The 15,304-nt window shown below is 36.2% G+C and overlaps 1 protein-coding gene across 2 annotated transcripts in view; it reads right to left on the reverse strand.

The window, feature by feature from the left end:
* Positions 1-2,770: 2,770 nt before the first annotated feature.
* Positions 2,771-15,304, reverse strand: part of epb41l4a (erythrocyte membrane protein band 4.1 like 4A) — a 65,482-nt gene continuing 52,948 nt past the window's right edge. For both annotated transcript variants that reach the window (XM_056261571.1, XM_056261570.1), the window contains 10 exons: positions 14,800-14,877; positions 13,823-13,936; positions 10,766-10,816; positions 10,158-10,235; positions 9,844-9,963; positions 8,733-8,780; positions 8,562-8,630; positions 7,212-7,322; positions 5,065-5,143; positions 2,771-3,379 (listed from right to left, as the gene is read on the reverse strand). In XM_056261571.1, coding sequence (XP_056117546.1) covers positions 3,269-3,379; positions 5,065-5,143; positions 7,212-7,322; positions 8,562-8,630; positions 8,733-8,780; positions 9,844-9,963; positions 10,158-10,235; positions 10,766-10,816; positions 13,823-13,936; positions 14,800-14,877 — 859 coding nt within the window. In that variant the 3' untranslated portion in view covers positions 2,771-3,268. The remainder of the gene's footprint in view (positions 3,380-5,064; positions 5,144-7,211; positions 7,323-8,561; positions 8,631-8,732; positions 8,781-9,843; positions 9,964-10,157; positions 10,236-10,765; positions 10,817-13,822; positions 13,937-14,799; positions 14,878-15,304) is intronic.

Consider the following 15,304-nt stretch of genomic DNA (forward strand, 5'->3'; position numbering starts at 1 on the left):
GCGCATGCGCAGAGCGCACACACACCCACCACAGAATGTCACATCAACCTCTTTTGTCTAGTTGCAGTGGACACAATCTGTCCAGCAGTTGTTTTGGGGTTTTTTTTCTTAAGCAAAAAATAACCGATTTTTTTTTTCTTCAATAAAATTATAGTACTATATTTTAGTTCGATAATGTATTTTATTTAATATTTTGTGTTTTTAGGGGATTTTATGGTACTAAATTATATTTATGCAGTAGTTATAATCTATAATCATGGACCTGAAAATTATTTAATTTTTTTACAGAATATACATGGCAGATTTTTGCTGAAATGTGAAAAAAGGGAACTTGAAGAAAGTTATACAATTTTACATTTATTGTTATGAAAAATGCGCAAAAATACAAATTAATTTTTTTATATGAAATATATATTTTCCAAAACTCGTTTTACTCTAAAACTGTGAGAAAATCAAAGCTATAAATCTAAATAAGCTGTGTTGATATCTTAAAAAAATTAGCTTTCAGTAAGATTTTGTTTGTGCGCAATAACAAACATTTTCCAATAGATGAAATTTGTCTCCATTTCAGGACAATTTAACCTTTTCGAACAGCAAGTGCTAAAACCTTTACCAAGTTTTGTAGCAAAAATTAAATTATAAAAATGTATGCGTCAAATTGGTTAACCAAAGGGTTAACATGTAAATAAATAAAAAATAAACATTCTTCCTCATTAGCTTTGATTGTTTAATCTATTATCTTGACATACAATGTTCAAACACTCCTACCTGAATTGCTTCCATTGTTCCAAGTTATTTTAGACAATTTAAACAATTTCATTCTTAAGGATGTACCTTATTAAATCATATTCAGTCTGTCAGAAATACACATGATGGCAGCAAAGAGCTCTGAAAGAGTCTGTATTATGGGAACTAAAACAGTTCAAGAATGAGTGATTGTTTAAATGATCGTTTTAAATCACTTATGAACCATAAGTAAACTACCATGGTGTATTTAACAATAATCGATCAAATAAACATCTATGGATTCAGTCGGCTAACTAAGAACATTTACTACCATTAATCTTTAATGTCAATATACCCAGAATATGAAGGCATCATGCTAAATTGAACATTAAGTGTTTCATAATAACATAAAACAGGTGTTTGTACATATAGTCACATTAATAACCTTGCAAAAGATAATACAAGCTGCATTGCTGATTTATTAACATGTTTTTCAAGCTTTTTCTCCATGAATATTTACATATGGGTCAGTGAATCAAACACAATTTTATACATATTCAATTATGTTACTTATAAAGGAAGGTTATATATTTTTTGAATTATGTTGAATTAATAATTTGTTAGGGAGCAGCTGTTGATAACACGTATGAACGGCCATATTCTGTTGTTTGAGACTTAAAAAAGGTGAATAACTTAAAAGTTCAATAAAAAACTGAGCAGTGTGATGTCATGAGCAACGGCTTCTGTTACTCCTTTTTGATCACTGTGGAAATGTTTTGTTGAAATGTTCATTTGATTAAATACAGTTTTTTTTTATTTAAATACTTTAGTTTTCAGATTGTGGACCAAAACTGAATAATTGTTAACTGTGCATGGTCATAAAATTAGCTCAAAGAGCCAGTGCTGGGTAGATTACTTACAAATTGTAGTCAGTTACTGATTCCAAATTACATGACAAAAACTGTAGTTAGTAACGTAATCCATTACATTTAAAGTAATTTAATCTGACCACTTCTTTTAGATTACTTTTGACCTAATTTGTTTATCACATTGATTTAAATAGGACAATCTTGTACCATATTGATATAAAAATACAAAGAGAAAGAAAATATATTCCATTCTTTGTCAACAACAACATGAAGTGCGTTAAATATCACATTATGTCAGGGTTTGGGTTGAAATAAAAATAATTGTAAAATAAAAACAATCAAAATAAAACACTAAAACTGATTTAAAAAAATATTTGATTTGTTTACCTGTGTATGTCATGTGACCATTAACTAATATCAGAGAACAGTGAACTTAATTTTATTATATATTATTTTACTTATTAACTTGAAATCTCAGGGTCATCTTTAAGTAAATATATTGGGTCAAAGAAATTCAGCTGACAAAATTTGGGGAATCCCTGCATTGCATCATGTAAATAAGAAATGACATGAACTTGTACATTTTATAGTGTTTGAAAGACAAAACCCTTCCAAAGACAGTAATACATGCTTAAATGTCTCACAGTGATACAGTAATTCACATAATAATTCATGTGTTTGTCAGAAGTTGATTACGGTATATATTCAGTGTTACAATGTTTAAAAAACTCTTCTTAAAAGTGAAATGATTTCTGTAAATCCAGTGATCAGAATGCTTTTCAGTGGCTGGTCTGTGTGAGCAATTTCACAAACCTGAACATATATACGCAGACTGTTTTTAGAAAGGAAGAAGTGGAAGGGACAATAATCAATGAATTATGAATAATTTACTGCCAATGTGAGAATAACCTGTAATCAATAAAAAAAGACTAACTGTAGTCAGATTACGAGTATTTTAAAACGCAATATAATCTTATTACAAGTACATTTCTTGGAATCTGATTATGTAATCCAGATGACATGTAATCAGTCACTGCAAAGAGCCCATTGTCTTGTGCATATATTGTATTTCCCCAATAAAATTATTGCCTGTATCTGTACATTACTGTTTAATATGTTTGCCTCCCACTAGCAGTGTGTTCAACATGCAGGTCAAATAACCCCAGTGTGAATGTAATGCAATGTCTTTATTGACAAGAATTTGAGTTTCCAGTTTAGTTACAGTGATTTTTTTAAACAGAAACGAGTCTACGTTATTGTGCAAAAACAAAAATAGAAATACAGCAGCAACATTTCCTACAGCAGAGCTGACTCTAAAATCTGAGGACACAACGAACAACAACAATAATAATAATACAAAGCAATGTTTACCACCATTCCCACATGCTGATTTAGCTCACAGACGTTTAATACTGTACGAAAATGTGTTCAAAAGATATTGTTTGCGACAATATCAGACTGAGTCGTGTGAACTATACAACGGTCCACCATCCTTCATTTGATTGTCAGTAGGAAATGAATCTAATTTCACAGGAGACTCTAGACCACGTGAAGACATCTGTTTTACTGTAGAATTAAACAGATTTATGATTTTTCATTGAGGGTGTCCGTGTATCTGGATCACTTCAGTGTTTCATGCAGACTTTCCCTGACGCTTCGACTGTGAGAAGCACTCACGTTTCGGCTTTGACTCGAGATGTGTGTACGGTCTTCACCACCTTGGCGGAGCTTTTAGTGTCCGGTTCAGAGCTCTCTGAGAGAGTGTCTTTGGAGCCGTTCTTCTTCTGAAAGGAACAACACAAAAACAGGCACATATTACAGTGAGAAACATCAGACACTGATCATATGTTTTTGAAAGATCAAGTCTCTTCTGCTCACCAAATAATCATTTATTTGATCAAAAATACAGTAAAAACAATTATTTAATTGCGAGAGTCACAATTGCGTGTTATAAAGTCAAAATTGCAAGATATAAACTCACAATTGCGTGTTATAAAGTCAAAATTGCAAGATATAAACTCACAATTGCGTGTTATAAAGTCAAAATTGCAAGATATAAACTCACAATTGCGTGTTATAAAGTCAAAATTGCAAGATATAAACTCACAATTGCATGTTATAAAGTCAAAATTGCAAGATATAAACTCACAATTGCGTGTTATAAAGTCAAAATTGCAAGATATAAACTCACAATTGCTTGTTATAAAGTCAAAATTGCAAGATATAAACTCACAATTGCATGTTATAAAGTCAAAATTGCAAGATATAAACTCACAATTGCATGTTATAAAGTCAAAATTGCAAGATATAAACTCACAATTGCGTGTTATAAAGTCAAAATTGCAAGATATAAACTCACAATTGCGTGTTATAAAGTCAAAATTGCAAGATATAAACTCACAATTGCATGTTATAAAGTCAAAATTGCAAGATATAAACTCACAATTGCATGTTATAAAGTCAAAATTGCAAGATATAAACTCACAATTGCGTGTTATAAAGTCAAAATTGCAAGATATAAACTCACAATTGCTTGTTATAAAGTCAAAATTGCAAGATATAAACTCACAATTGCTTGTTATAAAGTCAAAATTGCAAGATATAAACTCACAATTGCATGTTATAAAGTCAAAATTGCAAGATATAAACTCACAATTGCATGTTATAAAGTCAAAATTGCAAGATATAAACTCACAATTGCTTGTTATAAAGTCAAAATTGCAAGATATAAACTCACAATTGCATGTTATAAAGTCAAAATTGCAAGATATAAACTCACAATTGCGTGTTATAAAGTCAAAATTGCAAGATATAAACTCACAATTGCTTGTTATAAAGTCAAAATTGCAAGATATAAACTCACAATTGCATGTTATAAAGTCAAAATTGCAAGATATAAACTCACAATTGCATGTTATAAAGTCAAAATTGCAAGATATAAACTCACAATTGCGTGTTATAAAGTCAAAATTGCAAGATATAAACTCACAATTGCATGTCTGACCTTTTCTCGTAATTGCGACTTTATATCTCACAATTCTGACTTTATAACATGAAATTGCGAGTTTAAATCTCGCAATTGTGAGAAAAAAAGTCAGAATTGTGAGATTAAAAGATGAAATTAGCTTTTTTATTATTATTCTGTAGCGGCAACAAGCTTCCATAGTTTTCTGTTGTAATATATTGTAAAATGTCATTTATTCCTGTGATCAAAGCTGAATTTTCAGCATCATTACTCCAGTCTTCAGTGTCACATGATCCTTCAGAAATCATTCAGCTCAATTCAGTTTAAATTTAGTTGAACTGTAGTGTCAGTGCAATTAATTGTCTTTTAAAACCCAAAGAAACTCATCAGAAATGACAGAATATTATATAGTCTTTATGACTCAGACTCTAAAGGTTAATATTTAAATGAGCACGAGTGAAATCATTCAGCAGGCGTTTGCAGTGAAGGAGGAGTGTGTTTGACCTGCGCAGGGGTCGAGCTGGAGCCGGGCACGTCTGCGGTGCGGGTCACAGGGAGAGGAGGAACCAGATCAGTCCGAGAGCTACAGAGATCAATAAGAGCATTAAAAAGGGCCTATTATGCTTTTTTCACATGTTCATCTTTCTTTAGTGTGTAATGTTGCTGTTTGAGCATGAAAAAGCTCAGCAAAGTTACAAAGCACAAAGTCCCTCCAGCGGGAGTTCTTCTCTATATCAGTGTCAGTGTTTCTGAACTCCCTGAAACGCCTCCACTGTAGTCTTGAGTTTCTTCAGGGAACGAACACGTCACAATATTCCTCATTTAAAGGTACAATATGTAAGAATTTTGTAATAAAATATCCAAAAATCACTTGCACAGTGTGATATATTTCCTGCAGTTGTGTACTTACAATATCCCAAAAGTCTCCAAAGATTTTTTATTTCAGAGAAATTCCAATTTTAAATAAGTGGCCGTCCCGGAAAAAATGTCGCCTGTCAATGACGCAATATCCGCGCTATCCTCGGTTTCCGTTCATACCGCCATAGCCATGATGTAACCATGGCGACAGACGTGGACAACTGCGTAGTGCGTAACGTTAGCGGCATGCAGTTCTTGTTTCTTTCAAACATAGACCATCAAGCAGACTTTGGGACAAACAAGGAGAACTAAAATGAGGATCAATATCAGCGTGGCGTTTTTGAGATGCCGTGAGCTCCACGTCCGCGACTAACTTGGACTTGACAGAGCTTCACGAGTCACGACCTGACAGCTTTATTAGACAGGTGAGCAAATGTACATAAAACAAATCAATGTTATATAACGTTAACTCAACATGATGAAATGTTAGAATATGGTCAGTATGTTATTCTAATGTTGATCTAGCTCACTGCTAGTTTCGTATAGCAAACGAACTAACACGTAGTATAACATTATAACTTTCAACACACATTTAAATGCCGTTTAGTGTGATAGTGTAACGTTAGACCAAGTGAAGCAGCGCTGCGTTACCTCACAAGTTTAATTCGTCTAATAAACTGACCTGTGTGAGTAATTCAGCACTTGCGGGCAGTTCAGTAGAATTTAATGTCCTTATTCCTTTATATCCGCGGGACTCGCGTGTGATATCTGTCTCATTAGCAATCGCGACCTGCTTCATACCACTGTAATGTTAAAAAACATGAATGTTTGCACTCATCCATAAACATTATTAGATCCATCAGCTTGACAGCAAGTCCCATCATTCAGCTCATCACTGCGTCATCAACCTACGCCTCTGTTATTGTTGGAAACTGCGCCCTCTTGTGGCGAAGGAAACCTACATATTGTGCCTATATTGGGCCTGGTGGAGTTAGTTAGTAGTGTATTGTTGCCATGTTGTATCCAAAATCACATACTCTCTTGAGTAGGTACTTATTTTTAATAAGTACTTACTGTGCGGCTGCTAAAAAAGTTTGTTCTATATAGTATGAGTGTGTGTAGTATGAATGTAATCTGGACATTCCGGTTCTACATTCGCCATGTACATCTACGCCATCTACATTCGCACATTATCATGTGACCTACCAGCGTCACTTACGTCACTTCACAAATCCTCTCCCGTGGCCTCATGGGATGGTAAAGTGTCCATCATATGCACACTTCAGAATCTCACCGGAAGTAGTAGGTCACCCGGGTACTTTTTGCCTACTCTTTTATGAGTACTGTGACTTCAGACATACTACTCTTAACATATAATATTTTTCACCTACTATATGCCATTTCGGATGCAGCTGCTGTTTTTTCCACCCTGGATCTAATTATGGTAAGGGGCGGGACATTTCCCAAACACACTCAAAGCGATTGACCAATCACAACACACTGCTCCAGCTGACCAATCAGAGCACAGTGTGCTTTTCAGAAGGAGGGGCTTCATAGAGACAGGAACTAAACAGAGCGTTACTGACAGACTGGGAAGAGACGAGCTGCAACAATGGAGAATATGAGGAGAATAATGTGTTTTTTTGAACATTTAAGCATGAAAACCTATTCATTTAAGCATGAAAACCTATTCTAGTAGAGCCCAAAACAAAATCAAGAACATCATACTTTAAAATGAACAACAGTGACAGTGAGTGTGATATGCAAAATCCCTTTGAGCGCTCAGGACTTACTTGACCTCGGAGAGCACAGACCTCTCGCCATCCGAACAGTGGGAGCGTCGAAACTGCCGGAAGCTCCTGGGAGAATGTGAATGGCGGATCTTGATTGGGTCACCTTGTGTCCTGAAACAAGACACATGCAGTTGTACCATGGGCCCTAGTCTTTAAAAGCTTACTTTCCGGGTTACTGCAAACTCAGCGTTCATCAGACTGATATCCCAAAACATCCGGTTTACATGCAGCTCATCCGGGACAGGAATAATGCATGTTTTCTATGGACACTTATTATCAGTGTAATGCACTGGGGATTTTTACACACTGACAGACATCATCTTTTTATTTATTTATTCATGTGCCTCGTAATCTTTATTCAGAATATCTCTCTATTCAGCGACATCTCTTCTCTTCTCTGATGGCGTGTTTACTAGCGAGGGCGGGACAACCAGTCACTCACACGAGATCTGAACCATCTGAAGATGCACACTTTAACGGTCCAACACACATTCTTTGCATACATGTTTGCCACCGTGTTATCAATTATAACAATTTGGGGGTTTATTTGTAGAAATATTTGATGTTTAATGTTTTTTTTTTTTTAAGACATAAAGTCCATATATAATGATAGTTTCCCATTCACTCTTGAATGGTTTCACAAATATACTGCAACTAAATTATTTTTGATATTTTTATATTATTTAATTTAACATTGATTTCTAGAAAAGTCATTCTTTCATCTTAATTAAATCACAATTAAATTAAATATATAAACTTTTCATCGCAAAGAGGAATGGAGCATCTGAAGTCAAAAGACACGTTTCACAGCGGTTTAATTAAGTAATATATGAATGTGATGCGGAATAAATGTATTTACACAGGAATTACATTTGCAGGGAATTTTTTTTTTTTCACCAAGGCAAAAATGTTCTGTATATCCTAATCCTTGGTTAACAAACATGTATTGATTACTTCTATGAGCTCATTGTTTCTGCCTTAAATTAATACATTGTTTAAATTAATACAGTATTAGCCGACTGTGTGATTTGTATATGCACATTTTTTAAATCCATAACTTGGACACAGTCACCTCTAATAACTGTTCACTCTAAATTGTAATGTAGACGTAAGCGTTTTCTGTAAAGCTGCTTTTCATAATATGTATTGTGAAAAGCGCTATACAAATAAATATGAATTGAATAGAATTTTTAACAGCTACATACAACGTTTTTTCGGATATGCTAAATAGTTTATGTGGTAACATCTAAATTAACTTGTTTCATGCAAGTAAAAAAATGTAATCTGACAATGTAATCTGACAACTGTAGGTTAGCACGTGTTTTCATAGGACAGTTTGATTCGACTCACTCCACTTTCTTGTACGGGATTTCCTTCAGTTGCTCCTCAGAGAGACCGGAAGGATCGATCAGGTCCTTCCTGTACACAAACATAAAATGATCATCACCGACTCATCTTTTGCTTTATCATAGATTGATTTATTAATAATAGTATAAGTGACGAGAGTGATGTTAAACTCACTGGATGTGTTTCCAGAGCTGCTCTTTAGCTTGAACGTCAGGACTTCGTCTACGTCAAGAGAAAGAGTTCAAAGACTGGCATAAGACATACAGTAGGTCATATCATAGATTTTGAATTATTCAACCCTATAAATCTACTGTATCATATTTGATATGTACAAGTCTGACTGTTATTGAGACTGTTATTGAGGCTTTCCGGTTCTCATCTCGATAAATCGCAAACTTCACGTCTTTTTAAACACTTTCTCTGTTTTCCCCTCTTCAGTGTAAATTCCTCCTTTTATGTGATAACCTCATTTCCTTTTCCCCCCACTTAGCAACGGAAATGGGCGGGGATAAACTTGATTTAATTTGTTTTTGTAATGTTTCAGCTCCGCCACAAAGGCCTCTGAATAATCAACATGACCAACACTTTGCTGAAAAAACTATGCTAAACACACTATCTACTACACATGCCTTCTGTCATCTGATTGATAGTTTATACCTTTTTTTTTTTAGCAACTAAAAGCCTTTTAGTATAATTGTAAAAATGTCCATCTTCAATATGGACACCTACTGGACTGAAGCAACTGAACATGATTATCCATACATCATTTTACAGAACAATCACACGAGTATAAAATATGATCCATCAGTTCCATTGAATATATAATAGTTGCACTGGATTACATTATATATTTTGAAAATACAGAGCGTTGATCATAAAACTGAGCATTTAAATATCATCTTTCCAAGACATATGATTGAAAGTAAAAATATACGATTGAGAGTGAAAATATACGTAGATATGTATTTATTTAAGTAATCGGCTATACTGTTATAAAGATCGCATTGATTTACATTACAAGCTATCAGAATATCATCTTACTTTTTTAGCCATATTAATATCAGCAACTAATTGCATATTCTTACTCAGTTTGGGCCTCTGAATAAAAATAGAGGAGTTTTTCCTCCATATTCTCACTATATCATACCATATTAATGGCTGATGTATCAAATATGATAGTCGACGAATAAAACATATGCAATCTTTTTTTTTTCTAAAGATTCAATAGCCTTTCCGTTGAAAATAAATGATCAGGGGTTAACAGGGTTAGTCATTTCCCGCTTACGATCGTGAGCGGTGCCGTGAGCGACGATGGTTGGGATCATTTGGGGTTTTTTCTTTCTGTCTGCGCAGCACAACCTCCCACTGCGGACCAGAATCCACCATCTCGTTCTCCTGACGGGACCTGCAGCGCACACACACATTTATTAGAGAGATTTACTAGTGAATGCATTGAAACGACGCCCTGCTTTTCCCAAAGACTTTCCCAATTTCCATTAAAACCATAAATTATATAATTTATACTGTGCATATATTTCACGAGAGCACCAGGACAGCAGCCCTCTGAATTTTATTGTCCCGAAAGCTGGATTCACCAACCGGTTTCTTTTTTTACGATGTTCCCTGTTGGAATTCTCGGATTCGCTGCCACTGCTGGTGTTGCCACGGGAACGTGATCTAATGGGGCAAATCAGAGGGGTCAAAAGGTGACAGGACAGAATGAAAGAGGGACACACATCCCTGAATCGTTCTAGAATGTTTTATCAACATCAGTTTTGCAAAAACAAAATGAAACATGTGAATACAAGAAATAGTGGTATGAAAATGGCATCTGCACTCCAAATTAGATGTTCTTAAAAATAACTGAGTATGAACCCCTTCTTTATAAAATTAAAAATACAAAATGACATCTCCATCTACATGCATGGTCATTTATTAAACATTTTGGTGAATCTGATCCCAAAAACTGTGATTCACGCTCAGCTGTTTAACACGATTCATTCGGCAGATTTTGCCTCAAAATCAGTGCAGAAAATGCAGTAAATAAATAAATAAAATGAAACAGCCAGTGACAAACCTGTCTTGAAAAGAATATATTAGAAAAACAACGAGCCGTGAGACACCAAACACAGATTGTTTCCTTTTTGCAATATTATATTAGTTGTGAATCAGTTGAAATCTAAAGGAGCGAGTGAATAGACGTGAACCTCCTCCTGTGTTGCTTGTTGGCCTGTGGGTCGTCCGTGGTTGGACCTCTCCTGGAGAAACACAACACAAGGAAGCGCGTTTAAAGGGGTGGCATAATGCCCTTTTCACAAGATGTAAAATATATCTCTGATGTCCCCAGAGAGTGTATGTGAAGTTTTAGCTCAAAATACCCCACAGATATGTTTATATAGCATGTTAAAGTTGTCACTTTTTGAGGGTGAGCAAAAACGCCTCGTTTTGTGTCTGTCCCTTTAAATGCAAATGAGCTGCTGCTCCCGGCACAGAGGGCGGAGCTTCAAGAGCTTGTGTCCTTTTACCTCACACAGACATGCACTGAAAATTTCAAAAACTTTTATGTTTAAACCGGAGTCAGACAATGATGCAGACACTGAGGAAGAAGTGACAACATGTAGAAAGCAACAGGACATTTCTAAATGGTTAGTTGATGAATTTATGTAGCTTATGTGTAGTTATCTTCTAGTCATTGATTAGCATATTCTGTCTTGATAATCTATTAAATCGTGTTCCGGGGGCGGGGTTTATGCAAATTTTAGGGTTCGTGATGTCACTAACCTGGGAGGAATGTCGTGTAGTCCCTACCATCCGTTTGTTGTAGTCCTTAAAAAACGTTTCTTTAAAAGCAAATATCTCCCTTTGCATTGAACTTTGAGCGTTGTAACCCTCTATAACTTTGCAGATGTTGTTTATGCTCAAACAGCAACATTACACACTAACTACAGTTAGAAAAGTGAAATCATAATCAACCACCCCTTTAAAGAGAAACACTGAGCGTTTTATCATCTCTGACAGACAGACAGACACAAACTCCTGCAGTGCTTTGAGGAGTTATCAGTATTTATTTCTTCTCAGCCATTGTTTCATCAGTTCCTCGCATGTCTTATTGATGCCCAGATCTACAGTAACTTTCAGCACCTTTACTGCCAGACAATGAGACTTTAGCTGAAAAAGAATCATTCTAGAAATATCAAATCATGTTTACATGATGCCATTTGTAACTTATTCAGGGTGTTATCAATGATTAAAAGGACTAGAGGAATTGTTCAGATGCAACTCTTTGTGTTTGGCTTCGTAGTGCAAAGAACATTTGTTCCATTTTATTCCCACTAGAGGGAGCAAATGCATGTGGATTCAGAGTCAGTGTGTGTGTGTGCTGTGTGTGAAACGCTGCCTTCAGAGGATGCTTTCCAAGAGAGGACGGCATCAAGGCAAGTCCGAATCCAACGTTAGCTTAACTTCCTGTCTCCTGAGATACCTTCATCTGATTGATATCCCACAATCCTGTGCTTTCTATTCTGTGACAGTTGAGCTAAAAAAATAACGATGGCATCTGAAAGTTGTGTGTAAATGTACATTTTCCACTTCTGATGTCATCTCTAGCGAGAAATTACTATAGTTGAAATTAAATGATTTGCTTGGTTTTCAGCAAATCTCGCTCTATTGTGCTGCAGATCATTAAACCGTATTAAACAGTGAGGAACCTTCGTGTGAAAACGCTGCCTGCCAAGCCTGATAACAAGGCATCGGACACAGCCTCAGTGTTGATGTTCAAAAGACTCTTCGGTGCTTCCTCAAACTGCATTAAGACTCGAGGGCTGTGTCCGAAATCGCCCCTTATACCCATAAATAGGGCACTATTTGAGAGGACAACGATTTGTAGAGGTAGTGGACGTTATCGAGTGCACTCATTTAATCCCATAATGCACCACAATAACGAGTGTACATTCAACGGCTTAAGAATACCCATAATGCACTGTGAGTGTTGCGTGCCAAATGAATTCCCGCGTCTCGCCAGTAGATGGCGCCGCGGCTGAATCATCCATCCATTTTCCAAACCGCTGGTCCAATGTGGCTACAGTGTAATATCACACAGGTATAAACTCCTTTTTTATTGCTTATTAAAGGTGCTCTATGTAACTTTTCTACTAAAATGAATCCTTTTTTTATTGCCTGTGTGTGAAGGGGTTGTAATCACACATTAAAATGATCCACTTGTCGGGTTTTGCTATTACCTCTGAAGGCCAGTATTCCTATTTCTATGTGAAGTCTCCGGGTCGGATTTACCGCGAAATCCAACGGATGTGACGTGCATGCGCGCTCCCGAGCCTCTCTCCTTATATACAGTCTATTGTAGACGGTCAGGGAGTTACGTCCGGTTAAAGGCGCACGTTTTTCGGCTTATATCTCGGTCAATCTTTGATCAATATTCCCAAGACTAATCGTTCGTAGTGCTGGACGGGGCCTTTCGAACGAGCCCACCCCCGAGGTCCAACTCGCCCGGCTCCCCGAGTTATAGCCGTTCGAAAATGGGGGTCCCAGCGAACGGCGATCCGGTAGGGGGCATCCCCGAGGCCCGCCACTCTAGCGTTCGGGCAAGGGTTCCCCTGGGACCTCCTCCCCCGAATTTGAGCTCTCTGGGTCTTTGTGTTCCAGAGATACGAGCGATTTTCTTCTGAGATCGTGACGTCACCGGCGTCCGCAATTTTGCAGCGCGCCCGATGGTTTTCTGCTAATATCTCTGCGAAAACACCACCAAAAACTATGGAACTTATATGGTTCTTTTCAGCTCGACTAGATGGTCCCAACGAGCTCGGTGCTCGCCGAATCCGTCTAGTATTTGCCGAGATATTCGCGTAATAGACGGTATTGTCTATGAGTTCGAGCACGAGCGCGCTTGTAAAATTTGGTTGCAATCTGAAACATCACCACTAGAGGCCGCTAAAAGTTACATAGAGCACCTTTAATTAAGGTTTATACATGCTAGTTTCCATGCCAGAGTGTTTGCTAAGTTTCAAATGATTATTAAACAGCACAAACTACACAAAAGCGGCAGCCCTTCCTTCAACTCAGTGTCTGAATTCACTCACTCGTTTTCATTCACTCCTTCAAGTGGACTATATTAGTGGAGTAATGTAGGGATTAGTGAATGAGGGTATAGGGGGAGATTTCGAACACAGCTAAGGTCATAAATGAGTGTTAATGCAGAAAGGAAATGCATGTGAACACAATGGTGCACCCTTGAGCACACGAGCGCACACCTGCGGCGGGCCGAGTGAGACGTCTCGTTCTCGCTGCCCCCTGAGGGTGAACGTCTGTGAGCTTTTGGGAATTTGGGAGATTTGTTCCGCTCACTGGCCGAGTTGTACAGTCCGCTGAGGAAAAACAAAGACAGGACAGATTAGAGGGGACAAGAATGCACAGAAAACAGAAGCAAACACTACAGTGGCATTAGTATGTTTATGTGTGCATGGAATACCATCAAATATCACAGTTCAGGAATATGAATCAGTGTTATCATCATTTACTAAAACTATTTAAAACATTTCTGTTCATTAAAATATAGCTGAAATATAAATATTAGTTGAAAAACTTGAAAATTTTAAATGTTGCCTTGGCAATAAACTGAAAGAAGTGTATGTTGAAGCACTACAATTATTAACTGGAAACTAAAACTAAGACTGAAATAAAACTAAATGAACCTAAATGGCAATATTAAAAAATAATAATAATAATAATAATAATGATAATAAAATGACATAAGCACATAACGAATTATTAACAAACAAAAACAACAAAATTAACATGAAAAATAACACAGATGTTAACTAAAACTATTCAAAAAATGTTTTCTGTAACTGAAAAAAATTTGGATTGGAATAAAATAAAATATAAATATTAGATGAAAAACTTAGAAATGTTGCCTTGGCAAATAACTGAAATATGTTTAAATTGAAACTAAAATGACTAAAACTAAAATTTAAATTAAATACATTAAAGCTAAATAGAATATACATTTTAATGTTATAAAAATAACAAAAGCACATAAAATTACTCAAACTTAAACTAAAAGTAGATTAATTTTTTTTAAATATGCTCACTCAAAATATGAATAACTACTATAATAGTATACAAATAAACCTAAATTTTTTTTTGGAATATGAATGCAAAAGTACCATGGTAAATAAACCTGATATATTGTTAACTTTTGAACACATAATCATGATCAGCACGGTACCTCTGTGGGGCGTCTTCCTCCCATGGTGCACTGGGCTTGTTCTGCTGGTCTGAAGTGCTGTCTGTCTTTGCATTGGGACTTTGGGAAAATACAATGAAACACGATGCTGAATGTTGACGTGATAGTTTGCAAAAAAAATGTTTTACTATTTCACAGAATCCTGTAGGAAAAACACTCTAAAATGAGATCTTAGGCCCTGTTTACTCCTGGTATTGAGATGTGTTTTGGTCGATTGGATCACAAGAAGACGAGGGAAAAACATTCCCGTTTACACCTGGTGTTTTAATCCGTCTCTTCTGTCCACTTTCAAGCACTTCTGTCCTGATTTCTTCGAGGGGAGGGTCTATTGATGGGTAAATGACTGGACTTTTTCAGATCTTTCAATCTAATGGACAAAATAAGCTCACGCAATTTACATATGAACTGGAGACGACAGTAAAAACAAACGGAGAATCAGTTTTAGTTTCTGCTCTGAGCCGCGAGACCAGCCGAACACTGTGAGTGT

This window comes from Rhinichthys klamathensis, unplaced genomic scaffold (genome assembly GCF_029890125.1).
Source record: "Rhinichthys klamathensis goyatoka isolate OS25496 unplaced genomic scaffold, OSU_Roscu_1.1 h1tg000183l_1, whole genome shotgun sequence".
Taxonomy (NCBI): Eukaryota; Metazoa; Chordata; class Actinopteri; order Cypriniformes; family Leuciscidae; genus Rhinichthys; species Rhinichthys klamathensis.